The sequence below is a fragment of the Staurois parvus genome, unplaced genomic scaffold (assembly GCF_062004578.1).
Source record: "Staurois parvus isolate SC_StPar_1 unplaced genomic scaffold, SC_StPar_1.0 ptg000884l, whole genome shotgun sequence".
Lineage (NCBI taxonomy): Eukaryota > Metazoa > Chordata > Amphibia > Anura > Ranidae > Staurois > Staurois parvus.
Window position 1 is genome coordinate 1,395,719 of NW_028318680.1, and position 18,509 is coordinate 1,414,227.

At 41.7% G+C, this 18,509-nt stretch overlaps 1 protein-coding gene across 1 annotated transcript in view; it reads left to right on the plus strand.

The window, feature by feature from the left end:
* PHEX (phosphate regulating endopeptidase X-linked) overlaps positions 1 to 18,509 on the plus strand; it is a 287,172-nt gene that overhangs the window by 234,206 nt on the left and 34,457 nt on the right. Inside the window, exons 13-14 of the mRNA XM_089656062.1 lie at positions 1,426 to 1,503; positions 11,022 to 11,125. Coding sequence (XP_089512188.1) covers positions 1,426 to 1,503; positions 11,022 to 11,125 — 182 coding nt within the window. The remainder of the gene's footprint in view (positions 1 to 1,425; positions 1,504 to 11,021; positions 11,126 to 18,509) is intronic.

The window sequence follows — 18,509 nt, forward strand, 5'->3', positions numbered from 1 at the left end:
GAGTGTAGCTCGGGGTTACCGCTTTTGGTACTGAAACTTTACCTCGAGCTACACTCGGGAATACCGCTAGGGAGGTTAATATGCTGTAGATTAAAGCGGAACACCAGAGTTACCTTCATGCTTGCACACTTGTACAGGTTCCTCTTCTTACTGAAATCGCTCACTCTGATTTCACTGCATGCTGTGGACTTCTTACAGTGTATATTAGAAGCTGCAGCAAGAAAATAGAGCCCTCCTCATTTTCTGACTGGAGGATGTGTACCATTATCTATCCCACCCCCCGCCATCTGAACTGTCCCTGGCCCACCACTGTTATTAAAGCAAAACTATACTCACCTCCGGTCCCATGATGCGCTTTTCTGGAGCTCCCCGCCTGACCGCTGACATCTTCGGGTGTCCGGCTTCTGGGTCCTGAATGCTTGCTGCGGTTATTGGCCGGGCAGGGATGATGTCCAGCGCATGTGTGGGAGTTCTGTCAAATTCAGCATTGCCAAATTCGTACAGTGAGCTGCACCTGCGCGGCTCATTGTACAGTGGTGGACAGGCAGGTAGGTAGCTTTAATGCAGAAGAGACAAAGCATGTCTCTTCTGCATTAAAAATCCTGCCTGTCTGTCCATTTTTATTCCTAGCCTAAAATACCATTTTAATAGAATTTCAGTTCTTTCAGTCATGGGGGCTCCAGCAACACATGGGGGTAATACCCAGCGCAGTCTGTCTGAAAATACAACCTACCTAGGAAATCCCACTTCTCCAGGCCTACATCCACCTCTCAAGGCATGTTTTCATTTGCATAACCACTACCAAGAGCCAGCACTGCATGGATCAGGACTGAGGATTCTTGAGAGGAGTATTGAGGCAGAATGCAGTTATGTGTTCAGGCAGCTATGTACAGAAAGCTGTGTACAGCACCCTGACAACTCCTCCCTTCAGCGATTATCTGCCTGCATTGCATAGGAAAGCACAGAGACTTAGTGATGATATCACTGGGTTTAGGATAGGGCATGCAATGAAAACTAAGCTTTTCTTTTTAATTTCATTAGCATGTGGATGAAGTCTGAAGCGAGGAACCAAGAAATGCAACATAATGGAAGATTAAACTTCAGCTTTAAGTACTTTTAGAGACAATACATTACAATAGCCAATAAGCATTTAGCTTTCAGTTGTCTACTGAGTTTTATCTATCATCAGTTAATTTCTGATTCATTGCCATTGGTTTACCAACACCACTGCTGCCTCAAGTTACTAAGAAAATTCTCCAAATAGCTGTTAAAGAAAAAAAAAAATTTTTGTAAGTGCTTTAATGGTCATATTTGCACTTAACATATATCTGTAACAACAGTATCACTTGGTACCTATTATAAATGCAGCTTATCAATTAATGTATTCTGTCACACATACTTATAGTTTATCTCAATTATCTACAGGCAAAAGCAGTTATGGCAAAAGTGGGATATCCCGAATTCCTGATGAATGAGACATACATAAATGAAGAGATTAAAACGGTAAGCCTTTACATACATACACTATATTGCCAAAAGTATTGGGACACCCCTCCAAATCATTGGATTCAGGTGTTCCAATCACCTCCGTGGTCACAGGTGTATAGAAGCAAGCACCTAGGCATGCAGACTGCTTCTACAAACATTTGTGAAAGAATGGGTCACTCTAAGGAGCTCAGTAAATTCAAGCATGGTACCTTGATAGGTTGCCACCTGTGCAATAAGTCCTTCCTTGAAATTTCCTTGCTACTAAATATTCCACAGTCAACTGTTAGTGGTGTTATAACAAAGTGGAAGCAACTGGGAATAACAGCAACTCAGCCATGAAGTGGTAGGCCACGTAAAATGACAGAGTGGGGTCAGTGCATGCTGATGCGCAGAGTGTGCAGAAGTCACCAACTGTCTGCAGAGTCATTAGCTTAAAACCTCCAAACTTCATGTGCCCTTCAGATTAGCACAACAACAGTGCAGAGAGAGCTTCATGAAATGGGTTTCCATGACCAAGCAGTTGCATCCAAGCCTTACATCATCAAGTGCACTGCAAAATGTCAGATGCAGTGGCGTAAAGCATACTGCCACTGGACTCTAGAGTAGTGGAGACCTGTTTTCTGGAGTGACGATTGACTCTTCTCTGTTTGGCAATCCGATGAATATGTCTGGGTTTGGCAGCTGCCAAACGTGCTTGACTGCATTGTGCCAATTGTGAAGTTTGGTGGAGGAAGTATGATGATCTGGGGTTGTTTTTCAGTGAAGGGAACTCTTAAGGCCACAGCACACCAAGACATTTTGGACAATTTCATGCTGCCAACTTTGTTGGAACAGTTTGGGGATGGCTCCTTCCTGTTCACCAGTGCACCAGTGCACAAAGCAAAGTCCATAAAGACATGGATGAGCGAGTTTCTGGTGGAGGAACTTGACTGACCTGCACAGTCCTGACCTCAACCTGATAGGATGAATTAGAGTGGAAACTGCGAGCCAGGCCTTCTCATCCGACATCAGTGCCTAACATCACAAATGCGCTTCTGGAAGAATGGTCAAACATTCCCATAGATACACTCCTAAACCTTGTGGACATCCTTCCCAGAAGAGTTGAAGCTGTTATAGCTGCAAAGGGTGGGCCAACTCAATATTGAACCCTATGGACTAAGACTGGGATGCCATTAAAGTTCATGTACATGTAAAGGCAGGCGTCCCAATACTTTTGGCAATATAGTGTATACCTGATATGCTCATCTTATTGCTGTTATTATTTTTTTTGAAACACTCTATAGCTTCATGAATGTTCAACTTTTTTCCTGATTTTCCTTAAACCACAAAGGGGGAATGTGTGTCTCACTAGCTGCTGGAACTTCAGTTATTTTCTTCAATGATTTGCAGTACATGCTTTCAAGGTCACTTAGAAATACATGGCACACAAACAGTTAGTTTAATTAACCGGCTGTAATGTCATTCAGCCCCAAACAGGCATGGTACTTATTGAACTTTCACTACTGCACTGCTTTGGTCAATGCGCCTGTATTTTTGATACATGGACTGTTTTTCAGATAAACAATAGTAAAAGCTCTGGATAAATGCTTGAGCTAATCAATTTACTCTGTGATTATTATTTTAGAACAATACAGTGCAATGCAAAGGATAGTTTGGTTGAAAAAAAAACAGAAGGTGAATAGAGGACTCCTCTCTGCTGAGACATTGGGGTTGCTTTACTAAAACTGGAGAGTGCAAAATCTTTTGCAGCTGTGCATGGTAGTCAATCAGCTTCTAACTTAATTAAGCTTTGACAAATAAAACCTAGAAGCAGATTGGTTTCTATTCAGAGCTGCATCACATTTTGTTCTCTCCAGTTTTAGTAAATCAACCCCATCATGTTTAGACAGCAGGAACTCTCCTCCTGCAGAATATACTGATCAGTAGCTGCATCTGTATGTAGGAGATTTTGGGACCATTAAAAATAAATTTTGTCTGTATTACTATTACAATGCTGATATTTTAAAATGAACAGACCGCTAATGTTTCACTTTTCAAACAGAGAAAGGAGATTGAGGACACAACTGAATAAATGGACACACAGAATGAATGGACAGGAATAGCTATGTACAGAGCTTCCTGTTCATTCACAAACTGCAGCATAGTAAACACAGTTTACTATGCCTCAGTTATGAATGGACACATGAATGATTAGTACTGACCATTTACTGTGACCATTCAGAAAAGGAAGTGGCCAGTAATTGACATATTGCTCCCCATCCTGAAAGCATCTCCTGCAGCAGCTGGCGGAAGTGGGCAGGGGGTAACCTGGCAGAGATGTTTTGAGAGGGAGCAAGGGAGCACACTGGGGCCCAGGAATAGCAGGACCTGGTTAGGAGGAATGTTGGGGACAGCATATAGAGGAACTGATGCTCTCCATTTTCCTCCTCCAGCCGCTGAATGCTGGTATGAGGGAGAGGACGAGAAGATGGCTTTCAGCAGCTGCAGGAGGAAAATTGGGGGCATCAGATCCTCCATATGCTGCTATCGCCGCCCCTCCTATCTAGTAGAATAAAATGTGGTAGGGGAGCTGCAAGGGCGCCCTGGAGCATGGGGTCGGGTGCAATTGTGACCCCTGCAACCCCTATAGTTACGCCTCTGCTTAGTCCCTTACAAATGAAAGGAAATCAGAGAGAATAGTTAGTTTGTGCCCCTATCACATGTTGTAATAAAATAAGTAAGCACATCCTGGCATGTGGCCAAATGTCTTTTTATTAAAACACATTATTTTTATTTAATCTGAAAGATTGAATATTAAATCAATCTACCCATAGGCTATTTATCCCTAATTTTGATTAGAGCTAATTTAACATTTTATGCTGAAAGACTTTGCTTTAGCTTCAAACCATTTGTGGCCCATTTACTTTTTTTTTTTCTAACCATACTCATCGAGTGAATAGGCAACTGCCCAAAACTGCAACTTTTAACTCCAGGACAAATGCAAATGATTATTACCGTGTTTCCTCCTAGTCTTTCAAGACACTCATCTGCTGTTGAGTGGGTTGATTTGCCCAAAACACCTTTTTTATGACTACCATGTTTCTCCCTAGTCTTTCAAGATTTTCTGTTATGCGTTGCATTTTTGCAAATTTGTTAGCCGCGTTTAGGTGAAAACTACTCGATCTTGAAAAGGCCCTTTTAATAATTATTCCACTACTTCCTAACATGTATTACCTAACCTCCATTTGTCCTTTACATATGTCAAGGATAAAAGGATGACTCACATTCTCTGACCACTAACTCTCTTATTTCAAAACATCCCTTCAATTTATTATCAAGAGTAAAGCTGGAGAAAATCCTAGCTCAGCACTGAGCCAATAAACCATCTCTAATAAATGATTAGAACACTACACCTTTAGAGAATACAAAATAAATAACACCTAACATAAGCAGAATACTCACAGATAAATCAGGTGCTCAGTTAGTCCACAAAAAGCGAGAGAAATTATATGATGTATTACTTCTTGCCAATAAAATATATATTTGTACATAAAACAAAATATTGGCTATGATCAGGTACTACATTGTTCCAAAATATTACTCAAGATTGAACTGACTACACTGCCATAGGAAAACTGAGTAGATGCATTTTCTTGCTGTGTCTTGGATTTCCTTGCTCATATTTCCAGATTACCTAAAGTTTTTTTAAGATAACCCACTATACTTATCATTTTCAAATGTTAATACAAAGTGCATTCTATTCTTGATATATGTTGAAAATTGTACATTCTTTATATTATTGTATTCTAATGTGTATGCTTTGCTTATGTATCGCACACTGCACTGCTTGTGCACATGGCAATAATAATGTGTTAGTTACATATTTGCATTCTTTCAAGTACTGATTAGAAATTAGTCTGCCTATGTAATGACCCTTGATACCATATATGTACAATTGTAATATATAGTAAAGGTGATACCTATGTAACCATGTGTATAAAAAACTTCAATTGCGCAGAATAAATGGAACAGTTATTTGGAATGATGCTGAGTGAATCTTTTTGCATCTGTTCCCTACTGCGGTAGTTAATGATAATTTGGAACCACTGATCAATATGAGGATAGGAGTTGCCTAGCTATAAAATTTCCAGAGTAGTTGGCGAGCTTTGGCCAGGAGGGTATTAACAGGTGAGCCTGAAATCTAAAACGAGCTGCTTGAGAGGATCTGGGAATATCTGATAATCAGCTGACTGAGGTAAGACCTTTGTTTACATTTGAGTTATAAGACTTCCTTGATCGGTAAGGCATTTTTATGACAAAGGGTACCTATTTTACTCCCCTTAATTGAACTGTATTGATTGGTGGTTATATGTTATGTTTTCGCTGTCCACTGTCCAAAACATTTGTATAAAAGCAAGAACAGTGCTGTTAACAGGTTAAGAACACATCTGCTGTAATAATAGTTTGGAGGCAAGGGGTTATAGGCACATGCAGAGAAGAGAGAAGACTTGCCAGTCATTATGGGCAGTATATGAACCGGAGGTATGGTTCCACCTATACTGAGCCTGTAGATAAATAGTTAAAGTGGATAGGGATCCTCAATGGATAACAAGGTTACCAAGTCCACACAGACTAAGGATCATGCAGATTAAACAGCTAGAGAAAGAGCTATCTATTTGAACAGGATGGATCAAGGGTGAAAGACAATGTAACAGAGATATGTTGATGTTAAGTTGTGGGATGAATTTAAGATCAGGCACCACAACTAGTATATTTTTAAAAATGGAAAAAGCCAAAACAGAGAAATGAAAATTAAATTGCATAGGAATTACAGAATTTTGGCCCTGGACCCAATAGGATACTTTTGGTCAGAGAAGAAAGATGGGATGAGGACTGTGGCTCCTCATCTGATCATAGGGGCTATAGTAAGTTAGAGTGGTTCTAGAGGCAGAAGGTATTTTACCTTAATGCATAGTTTGCATTAAGGTAAAAAATCTTCTGGGTGCAGCTCCCCTCTCAACCCCCCCCCCTTATACTTGCTTGAGCCCCATCTCAAACCAGATATGATGGCTCTCCTGGGTCTCTCTCTCCTCACTGGCTCACACAGCAGCTGGAGCTATTGGCTCCTGCTGCTGTCAAACCCAGCCAGTGAACCAATGAGGATAGAGTTGGGGTGGGTCTGAGCCGAACTCTGTATGTGAATGGACAATATCCATTCACAGGAGTGTGGCTAGGGAGAGAGCCTGCTTGAGCTCCCCCAAAGCAAGAGGCTTGCTATTGGGGGCTCTCAGCTGGGGGGGAGGAGTCAGAATCCCTGGTGGGGGACCCAAAAAGAAGAGGATTGGGGCAGTTTTGTACAAAATCATTGCACAGGGCAGGTAAGTATAATATTGTTATTATTAAAAAAAATTACAACCTTTACAATCACTTTATGTACAGGATTACAGTCGTATATTATTTTGTTCTCTGAAATCTCTTGTATCCAGGCAGTTGTGGTTGCACATTGTTTGTAAACCAGCCTATTAGAGGTCTATTTATAAATGTTTCCACAGCAGATTGACACAACTTTGAATCAAGATTCACACATTTTATGCGCAAGTTTAAAAAAAATGTGTGAAAAAAAATTGTCAATCTTGAGTGAAAACATTGACAAATAAACCCCTTAGTGTCAGCAATACCAGTTATTAAAGTGGTAGTAAACTCCAATTTTAAATTTTTAACTACAGGTAAGCTTATCATAAAACTTACCTATAGGTAAAATGAATATCTCCATAATGTGCACTGTTGAGGAGATATTCTAGTGAGCAGGTGGTGATGCATAGCCGTGCCATTCCTTCAGAGCACTGTGCCATGGCCTTGACTCCTGACGTCATTGCGGCTGGGCCATTCAAGCAACTGCAGCCCGGGATCCTGAAAGGAAGACCAGGTGAAGATGGAAGTTCTGTCAGCAGTGACAATGCACTGCTAGAGGGCTTAGTTTCAAGGTAAGTCTTTCATAATGTACTAGTCTGCATGCTTTTGTCTTTACCTTTCAGGAGAAATCTTTTTTTTTTTTTTTTTAAGTTTACTATCACTTTAACCACTTGCCAATCACGCTATAGCCAAATGACGGCTACAGCATGGTTGTCCAGTCCTGGGAGGGCATCATATGATGTCCTCCCAGAACACACCCTCCCAAGTGCCCCCGGCGACACAGCTAATCACGTGACACAGCTGATCATGTGATGTGGTAAAAGGCCAATCACAATAGCCTTTTACCGTGTGATCAGCTGTGTGCAATGACACAGCAGATTACCGGTAAATGCAGTTGCCAGTTATCGTCTGCACTTTCCTCACACTGTCACAGCATGAGGAAAGTACTGCCGATAACCGACAATTGTCATCGGATGGATCAGCACTGATCATCAGGGCACTACTGATCAGTGCCCTGATGATCAGTGCCCAGTAGTGCCACCCACCATTGCCCAGCAGTGCCACCCAACTATGCCCATCAGTGCCCATCATTGCCATCCACCTATGCCCATCAGTGCCTAGTAGTGCCACCCACCTGTGCCCAGCAGTTCCACCCACCAGTGCCCAGCAGTGCCCACCATCAGTGCTACCCAGCAGTGCCACCTGTCAGTGCCCAGAAGTGTCACCAGTCAGTGCCAGCAGCCATGCCACCCATCAGTGCTGCCCATCAGTGCCACCTATCAGTGCAGCATCATCAGTGCCAGCTCATCAGTGCCACCTATCAGTGCTGCCTATCAGTGCTGCCTATCCGTGCCACCTCATCAGTGCTGCCTATCAGTGCCCATCAGTGCAGCCTCATCAACGCACATCAGTGAAGGAGACAAATTCATTGTTTGAAAAATTTTATAATGGAAACAAAGAAAAACTTTTTTTTCAAATTTTTTGCTCTTCTTTTGTTTATAGCGCAAAAGAAAAACACCCAGCAGCAATTAAATACCACCAAAAGAAAGGTCTATTTGTGTGAAAAAAATGATACAAATTTCATATGGGTACAGTGTTACATGACCGTGCAATTGTCATTCAAAGTGTGACAGCACTGAAAGCTGAAAATTGGCCTGGGCAGGAAGGAGGTATAAGTGCCTGGTAGGCAAGTGGTTAAGCAGGAGGGTTGATATGTGTTTTAATTACATCTTTTCATTTGCCAGATAAAAGATCGCAACATATAAAATTATAAGGTATTAGTGTGTATTTTGACGAAAGCATACTTACCCTTTTGCTTGCTCTAAGCTCTACTTATTTTAAATGGGCTTTAATGTTTTAAAATAAATAAAAAAAATCATCCTTTTTGTCATTTTAGATTGGAATTAATGGATCCTAGATATTAAAATTAAGCTCCAATTTCTACTTTTTTGTTTAACTGTATTATAATTATCCTAATCTTAGGAATTATAAGGGTTGATTTACTAAAATGCAACTACACTGTTCACTTTACAAGAGAAGTTCCATTTTGCAAGGGAAATTTCCACAGTGCTTAGTGAATGAGGTGAAACACTGCTCATTTTCAACATCCAATCATGGGCAATCAAAAATGTTATTCTTGTTATTTTCCTTGCATATGATTGAGTATTCTTTGCAATGTGAAACTTCACCTCATTCACTAAGCACAGAGGCAAATTCCCTTCCAAAGTGCAACTTTCTTTGAAACGTAAACAGCCTATCTGCCTTTTTTTTTAACAGATATATTTTTATTTTGCATAAAAGTAGAAAACAATACAAAACTAAAAAAGGTTGGTATATAGTACAAAAGATACATAAAAGTGATACGGTACATAAAAAGCAGCATATGCAACTGAGGGCATAGATATTTCTCTGATATGGCAATTGAGGCAGCAGAATAGTCCAGGACAAGGAGCAGTATAACCTCATAAAACGTAGGTGCACAACAAGGAAAACAAACACTCTTAATTCAACCCTTCGGATAGAGGAGGGGAGGGGAGAAGAGGGGAAAGAAGGAGGGAGAAAGAGGGGATGGGGAAAGGGAGGAGTGGGGAGGAAGATGAATCAGTAAAACAATATCCTAAAAAAGGGGTCAGCAGAAAGGAGGAGCAAGGGGGCAACCAAAAAAAAAAGTAAACAAGGGCAAAAAACACTTGCAGAGAGGCAGAGATCCCAAGTACAGTGCACCCTTTTTTTTACCAAGATCCTCACGCAGAGCTAGAAATACCATTCATGAAATAGGGAAGAGGGGGCAGGAGAGTAGACGTTTAGCATCATAAAGACAAGCTCCTCACCTCCACCCAAGGACCCCAGATCTTATTGAATTTTTTAGGGCAATTGTGACCCATATAGATCAATTTGTACAGAGGAAGCACCTGGTTCACCATAGTTCTCCACTGCTGAATCATGGGTGGCTCAGAGGACTTCCACTTGGTCAATATAAGCTTTCGCACATAGAATGCTGCATAAAAAAGGAAGCACTTTTGGTGGAAGGAAAAATCCAACTGAACTCCCATAACCAACAAGAAAAAAAAACGGGTCTAAGGGTAGACAAAGATCTAGGATAGTATTAAGATCCGCCAACTTTTCCTGCCAGTTGGATTGTAGTTTAGAGCAGGACCAAATCATGAGTGGGAAAGTGCCCACCTCTGACATGCACAAGGTACAATATTTGTTAACTGTAGGGTAAATGAGAGATAGCCTCTGCAGGGTATAATATGCATGGTGTAAGAATTTAAGTTGGATAAATCTGTCTTTGGTCGATATCATCAGTTGTATAAATTGTTGTACATCTATCCTCCAATCATCTGCAGTAAGGCCAGGGAGATCATTCTGCCAGGTACGATACAATTGGGTAACTTTAATTGTCTCCTTCCCAGCAATTCTCAGGTAAAGTAAGGAGACTATTCGGTCCACATTTTTATAAGTCAAGAAGCATTCTACTGAATGAGACGCCAAAGTAACCATGGTGGGAAATTGTGCTCTAATTGCCTGGCACAAATGAATGTACTTGAAAAACATATGGTTAGGAAGTTGGAATTCTGATTTTATGGTATTAAACATTAGGAGGGATCCATTGGGGATAACATGTTTTAGAGTCGTGATACCATGTCTCGCTCACACAATTGGATCTGGAATCGACTGGAGATGTAGGAGAGTAGTGTTACCCCATAACGGTGTATGAGGGAAAATTGTATCAGGTTCCTCTAAAAATGTAGTCACCTGCTGCCAGACCCGAATCGTAGTGCACATTGGAATGGTTATGCCTGGATTAGACCTGGGACCTCAAAAAACAACATTGCTCAGTTCTGCATAGGAGCCTAAGAGAGCCTCCTCTGAGTTCACTATCTGCCTTTAGTAAATCATCACACCATAGTGTTTTGAAAGATAAACTTCCATTTTTTAAATCACCATTATTGATCAGATTGCCTTTAAACTTTGGTCAGGTATACAACCCTCAAATTACCTTTTACTCACCTGGAAAGTGTTATTTTCTTGCAGATGTTATACATAATATATGTGTGTATATATACTGTATATACAGTATATATTATAAATATATATTTTTTCCATTTGTGAGTACCTTTATACTTTTTTTCATGCAGTTGAAATTTTCAGAGTCAGACTACTTTGGAAATGCCCTACAAACTTTGCACTTTCTAGCACAATCTGATTTCTACTGGCTAAGAAAAGAAGTTCCCAAAAAAGAGTAAGTGACATTATTTGGTTTTCAGTCGGTTTTTTTTTTAGTTTTGTTTCTCCTGCCAATAAATCATTGTAAATGGATTTTCTACTGTTCCTTTATATATCCAATTCAGATCTGAACTTGTTAGCTGAAATATTGATTCTAACAGCCTTTAGGTTCTCTTATAATCATTCACCATAAATAATCCTTCCTCCCCAGCCTGTGCGTAAGTAGACCAAACATAGCGGTTACAGGATGGGACAAATTTCTCCAGTAAATGCAATATATGGCTTTAAGCTTGTGAACACCTGTTTGATAATTGCAAAAAATACTTGTTGACCCTTCCAAAAATCCACTGACTTCATACTTTTCTGACAACACAGTGCCTCTATTGCACTAAAATTCAAAGGAGTCTTATCAGCTTAGCCCAGGTTATCTTTGTGGGCTACGGACCCCCCTCTTTGTTATAAAGCTGGGGGAGGAGGAAGTGTTGTGTAGTCTAAGTCAGGAGCAAGCAGACAAGGGTGACAACACTGCTTCTTCATAGATACACTATAGCGAATAAGCATTGGCACCCTAGCAGAGGAAGTGTGTTACTTGCAGGATCACCAGATGAAAATAAAGCCTGAAAGAAGAATTTAGGACCTTAAATAAATTAAATATGTTACATTTATGGTTTTGTTTTTTGGTATTTTGGACTAGAGGTATTACATGTGACTGTTCACAAGTGATGCTACAGATCACTGGCTAACATAATAAAAAAAATGGAAAACAAAGTTATTCTTTGTACCGGCTTGTATCAAATCCCTCCAGACTATCCATTTTTTACTCACTCATTTTCATCCAGTAAGATTCGTCTGTGGATATCTAAAAATCCATTGACACTAATGTTTGGTCAAATTAATTACATTAAATAAATCTTCTTAGTACTTCAGTGTCATTAATCCAATTCAATTTCTGTAAAGCATTGCTAAATTAGCTGTAGAACTGGCTACTATTTTATGGTCTAGCCTGTTGATAGAGATTGAAATATATAATCCCTAGGTTCTCCTTGTATATGACCAGATATATAGGTCTATTGTGTCCACTGCAACATTCATCTTAGGTCATCACTTCATAAAGTGCAGCACTGCTGTATACATACTGTATATCGGTATAAATAAATGTTAAACATAAAACAAGCAAACATTATGCTGTGTGCTGTAAACTAAATGTGACTAATCTTTACAGTTTCCACAAACGTAAAAACCGTGATTGAGCATATCAATAATACAATAAAATATATTTATTACGTGCCATTTCATGCAAAATAGCAATAAGTCCAACCCCCATGCTCTTGAAAAAGTGACCATGCTGTAAACACGATTTCACCAAAGTGCTTCACCCTTTGTGCTCATAGCGCATTCATCTCTGAATAGTGCACTCACCTAATTGACTCAAAATCTCTTTTACCCACTTGCTGACCGCGCACCGTAGCTTTACTGCTACACTGCGGGCCGGCTGTGCAAAACCATGTATACATACATGAGTTTGCGCTTTCATTGACTCTCTGACATGCTCATCAGCGGGCCCCGGACAATGACCCGCCGATGGTTGGAGCTTGTGACAGGAGAGAGATCTGTGTTGGTAAACAACACAGATCTCTCAACTGACAGCGGGGATGTGCAACGCAGGGAGACAAAAACTGTTACATTCCCTAGTAAAACAGCACATATTGCACACATCAGATATAGTTAGAAATAATTTCAGTCTATTCTTGTTTATAGTGCAAAAAATAAACAACCCAGTGGTGTTCAAATACCACCAAAAGAAAGCTCTATTTGTGTGAAAAAAGTTCCGTATTTTTCGCTCCATAAGATGCACTTTTTCCCCCCAAAAAAGGGGGGAAAATGTCAGTGCGTCTTATGGAGCGAATATAAAGCGGCCGGTCCGGTATTTCCGCCGCCACCATGTCAGAATACCGAGCCGGCCGCTCAGCTGTTCTCTGATGCAAGACCTTACCTGTTCCCTGGTCCGGTCCAGCGCTGCGCAGCCTTCCCGCGCCGGTATCTGTGACAGCCGGGTGCCCACTGCGCATGCGCGAGAAGGGCTGCACTTTGTGAATGGTCCGGCATCTTCTGTGACACGTAACAGGTCCCAGAAGACGCTGGGCCATTCACAAAGTGCAGCGCTTCTTGTGCATGTGCAGTGGGCACCCGGCTGTCACAGCCAGGTGCCCACAGTAAAGGGAGGACAAAGCCGCAGAAGTGGGAGCGGGTACCTGTGAAATTCAGGTACCCACTCCCCCTCCCTACCTAAAGGTCCGCAGTCTCTGGTCATCCCCTGTACTGTCTGCAGTCTCTTGGTCATCCCCTGTACTGTCTGCAGTCTCTTGGTCATCTCCTGTACTGTCTGCAGTCTCTGGTCATCCCCTATACTGTCTGCAGTCTCTGGTCATCTCCTGTACTCTCTGCAGTCTCTGGTCATCCCCTGTACTATGTCTGCAGTCTCTGGTCATCTCCTGTACTGTGTCTGCAGTCTCTGGTCATCCCCTGTACTGTGTCCGCAGTCTCTGGTCATCCCCTGTACTGTGTCCGCAGGCTCTGGTCACCCCTTGTACTGTGTCCACAGTCTCTGGTCATCTCCTGTAGTATGTCCGCAGACTCTGGTCATCCCCGTACATCCCCGCCTGTGTCCGCAGGCTCTGGCCATCCCCTGTACTACGTCCGCAGTCTCTGGTCATCTACTGTACTATATCCGCAGTCTCTTTTCATCTCCTGTACAATGTCCTCAGTCTCTGGTTATCTCCTGTACTATGTCTGCAGTCTCTGGTCATCCCCTGTACTATGTCTGCAGTCTCTGGTCATCTCCTGTAGTATGTCCGCGGGCTCTGGTCATCTCCTGTACTGTGTCCGCAGTCTCTGGTCACTTCCTTTACTAAGTCTGCAGTCTCTGGTCATCTCCTGTACTACGTCCGCAGTCTCTGGTCATCTACTGTACTATGTCCGCAGTCTCTTGTCATCTCCTGTACTGTGTCCACAGTCTCTGGTCATCTCCTGTACAATGTCCGCAGTCTCTGGTCACTTCCAGTACTAAGTCTGCAGTCTCTGGTCATCCCCTGTACTGTGTCCGCAGTCTCTGGTCATCTCCTGTACTATGTCCGCAGTCTCTGGTCATCTCCTGTACTGTGTCCGCAGTCTCTGGTCATCTCTTGTACTATGTCCGCAGTCTCTGGTCATCACCTGTACTGTGTCCGCAGTCTCTGGTCATCTTCTGTACTGTGTCCGCAGTCTCTGGTCATCTCCTGTACTATGTCCGCAGTCTCTTTTCATCTCCTGTACAATGTCCTCAGTCTCTGGTTATCTCCTGTACTATGTCTGCAGTCTCTGGTCATCCCCTGTACTATGTCTGCAGTCTCTGGTCATCTCCTGTAGTATGTCCGCAGGCTCTGGTCATCTCCTGTACTGTGTCCGCAGTCTCTGGTCACTTCCTGTACTAAGTCTGCAGTCTCTGGTCATCTCCTGTACTACGTCCGCAGTCTCTGGTCATCTACTGTACTATGTCCGCAGTCTCTTGTCATCTCCTGTACTGTGTCCACAGTCTCTGGTCATCTCCTGTACAATGTCCTCAGTCTCTGGTGATCTCCTGTGCTATGTCCGCAGTCTCTGGTCACTTCTTGTACTAAGTCTGCAGTCTCTGGTCATCCCCTGTACTGTGTCCGCAGTCTCTGGTCATCCCCTGTACTGTGTCCGCAGTCTCTGGTCATCTCCTGTACTATGTCCGCAGTCTCTGGTCATCTCTTGTACTATGTCCGCAGTCTCTGGTCATCTCCTGTACTGTGTCCGCAGTCTCTGGTCATCTCCTGTACTATGTCCGCAGTCTCTGGTCATCTCCTGTACTATGTCCGCAGTCTCTGGTCATCTCCTGTACTGTGTCTGCAGTCTCTGGTCATCTCCTGTACTATGTCCGCAGTCTCTGGCCATTTCCTGTACTATGTCTGTAGTCCATTGGTTCAGAATATTTTTTTCTTGTTTTTCTCCTCTAAAACCTAGGTGCGTCTTATGGTCAGGTGTGTCTTATGGAGCGAAAAATACCGTATATAAATTCATTTGTGTACAGTGTTGCGTGACCAAGCAATTGTCAGTTAAATTATCAAAGCAAACAAATGGCCTGATCATGAAGGTGGGTAAATCTTCTGGAGGGCAACTGGTTACAGGTCTAATGTGCACCTGCTCCTTTATGGGGTGATAACCACACTGTCTCCATTTTCTATGATTCTTCTTTTCACCTTGTATGGTAATTAAACACCCTTTAAATTAGTAGCAGCTCAAAATTCTGCCAAACAAAGATCCAACAGACTCAACTCAGCCTCTGCTTTCTTCTATAGAATACTCCTCCGTGGTAGTGTTGGGCATGATGTTATAAGTTATGACATATGTTCGACTTGAACATTGGCCATTCGTGTGTTCAGCGAACACACAAATGGTAAGGGCGCTCAGCAGGCACCCGCCACACCCCACAATGCACTGTGCCCTGACAGTGCATTGTCATTGGTCAAAGCAATGCACCTGACCACAGGTCAGGTGCAATGCTTTTGGGCAATCACAGCGCATGAAGATGTCACAAGGGGGCAGGGTGACCCCGCCCCTTGTGACGTCATCACAGTATTTAATAACTGTCATACCAGTGCAGCTGTCAGACGGCAAGAGGGGCATTTTTTTTTCTTTTTTCAGGTCGGTGGTGGGGGCAGCATCATTACTGATGTTGAGTCTACTTCAGGGGACATTTTTTAAATTTTTGTTTGTAATAAGGGACTTGTCAAAGGGTGTCTTCTTTCATTTTTTACATTACACTTTTTTTTTGTGAATGAGTAGTGGTACCCCATACTCATTCAAATGGGGGGTTGGGACGTTCCAGATTCAGATAAGCCCCCTGTCCACAGGCCCTCACAAGCACCGGCTACAGTTGTGGGGAAAAGGCTCTTGTCAAGCAGCTCCCCCTGCCCCAAAGCACCCCCCCATGTTGAAGGCATGTAACCTAGTACAGTTCAGGAGGGGGGGAGCTTACTCCCCCCCTTTTCAGACCTGCCAGGCTGCATGCTCAGATAAGGGTCTGGTATGGATTTTGGGCATGGGGTTCCCCTCATAATCCATACCAGACCCGAAGGGTCTTTGGCAGCCATTGACAGTGCGGATAGAGCGGCACGTGTGCAGCCCCTTCCCGGAAATGCAAAATCACATCTATTTATAGTATGTGATTTTGCACAGTGCAGCCGCCCTGTAGCACTGCTTCTGACATGGGGCGATAAACAAGTGGTTAAACCTAGACTTTGAAAAACTCTCATGCTATATAACAGAGTATGCATACTTACAAAGCCACTAAAGCATTTATTTTGTGTAGAGTGAAATATATCTGGTTGATCCTGCCTGCAGCTGTCTCTCCCATCTTCTCTGTGTCCCCACTGTAGATAGGATTGTATAGACCAGCTGGTGTCCTCTACTGAGCATGCTCAATTTCAGTTCCTTTCTAACCTCTTCATTTCTTCCTTTTTCTTATCTGCGCAGCACACTTGACTATAGACTCATGTATGTGGTTGTACACACAGTGGTAAATGACACTCTCCTGCCTCCTTCCTCCTCCATGTCCTCTGCTAAACACTATGGGGATGGGATATAATATTCTAATTGATTATACTCACTTAGAAACTCACAAAAAAGCTTTGTTTTCATATACATCAGTATTAAATATATCATATGTAATTGCTAATACATGTAAAGTTAAAAAGAGCCTTGGGTGCAGATCTGAACAAAATGAGAGCTAGGGTCAATCATCTTTGACTGATAGATATATCGGGAGCTATTAAACAGTTTTTTGATATTTATAATTTAATTTGACCTGCTCCTCTGAAACTGTCATGTGACTGGCAGAGCACCAATCAGGGCTGTGCAGACAGACTCACACTGTAGTAACAGAAGCCCCTCCAAAGGATCCTTCCTTGCAGATGCCAAGGAACATGGAAATATCACATGACCACACTACAGTGCTGCAGGAACAAGGTACTGAGAGAATTAAAAAAAAAACCACACACACACTTTTCTCTTTAATATCACTTTAACTGCAGTGGCTGGTTTATTTAAAAACATTCAGAGGTAATAAAATATAATCACCCCATTCTGTAAATCATTTTCTTATTCACAGTATTCAGAACCCTCATTTCCATAATGAATGCTACTAATGTCTGCTGCTTAAAGTAGATCTATGGCCTTCCATTTAAAATGTTGTGCTACATATTTTGCGTAACAAAAAGTAAAAAGTGCATTTTCAGATATAGTTTTCTCTTAAAGCGTATGTAAACTGCAGGTAAAAATCAAATATAAAAAAAATCCCCTGCAAGGTTGTGTCATAATGTGTCATAATGTGCTAATATGCATCGCATACTAGCACATTATGAAGGACTTACCTTAAAATGCGCTGCCACACATGTATTACTATATTTGAATTGAAAAAAAGATTCAGACCCACACACTGAAATTAATATTTAAAGTGGTATTAAACCCCAAACCAAAAATGTAATATATTGCAGTTTACCAAGTATTAGATGTGGTATCTACGTTAGTTTTCTTTTTTAGGCTTTTTTCCCCATTATCACCTGGTAACAAATTGAAGCCAAACTCCAGCTCACACTTTATAAGCAGTTACAGCAACTGTTTTTTTTCTTTTTGGGATAAAGGTTTTACATAAATAACTAAAAGCTGACCATTGTAAGCACTCCATCAGGGTTGAATGTTTTTTCTCCTCCCTGTAACTGTTTCATCTGCAAGAGAGCTTGTTCTTTTGAAAACAACAAACTTACTGGACAGACTGGATAATTTCCCATTTCCGAGTGTCGGGACGTACGGGGGACGGAACGGCGGAAAATTTTGAAAATGACAAAAAGTGACATTCACTAAAATCACATAGTAAAACATTACTGTATCAAACCATTTCACATACATTTTGTCCCGAGTGCTTTGTCCTGTGCCCTGCCTGCATTTTTACTGTTCTTTCTGCCTGGAAAACTGAGAAACGGCAATAGTGTCCAAAAAGTGTCCCTTTAGGTCAAAAGCGATTTTAGACCAGCTAGAAAACAGCGATAGTAAATTAGAACCACTTGCAGAATTGAGTGATAATAATCTGTGGGGAAATTCGATATCAGACACTGAAAACAATTTTGCGACTTTGCTCAGTGATGTGCGAATTTGGCGCTATATTTCAAATTTCAGTATTTTTGGTTTGATTATATTATTGAATTAAATTTATTATTATATTATTATTTTTTATGATTATTTATTAAATTATAATTTATGATTTCGTGTTTCAAGTTTTATCCTACCCGGGATGTTTACTAGACTCTTGTTCGGACAGATTTCAGTGAGTTATTCCTAAAAAT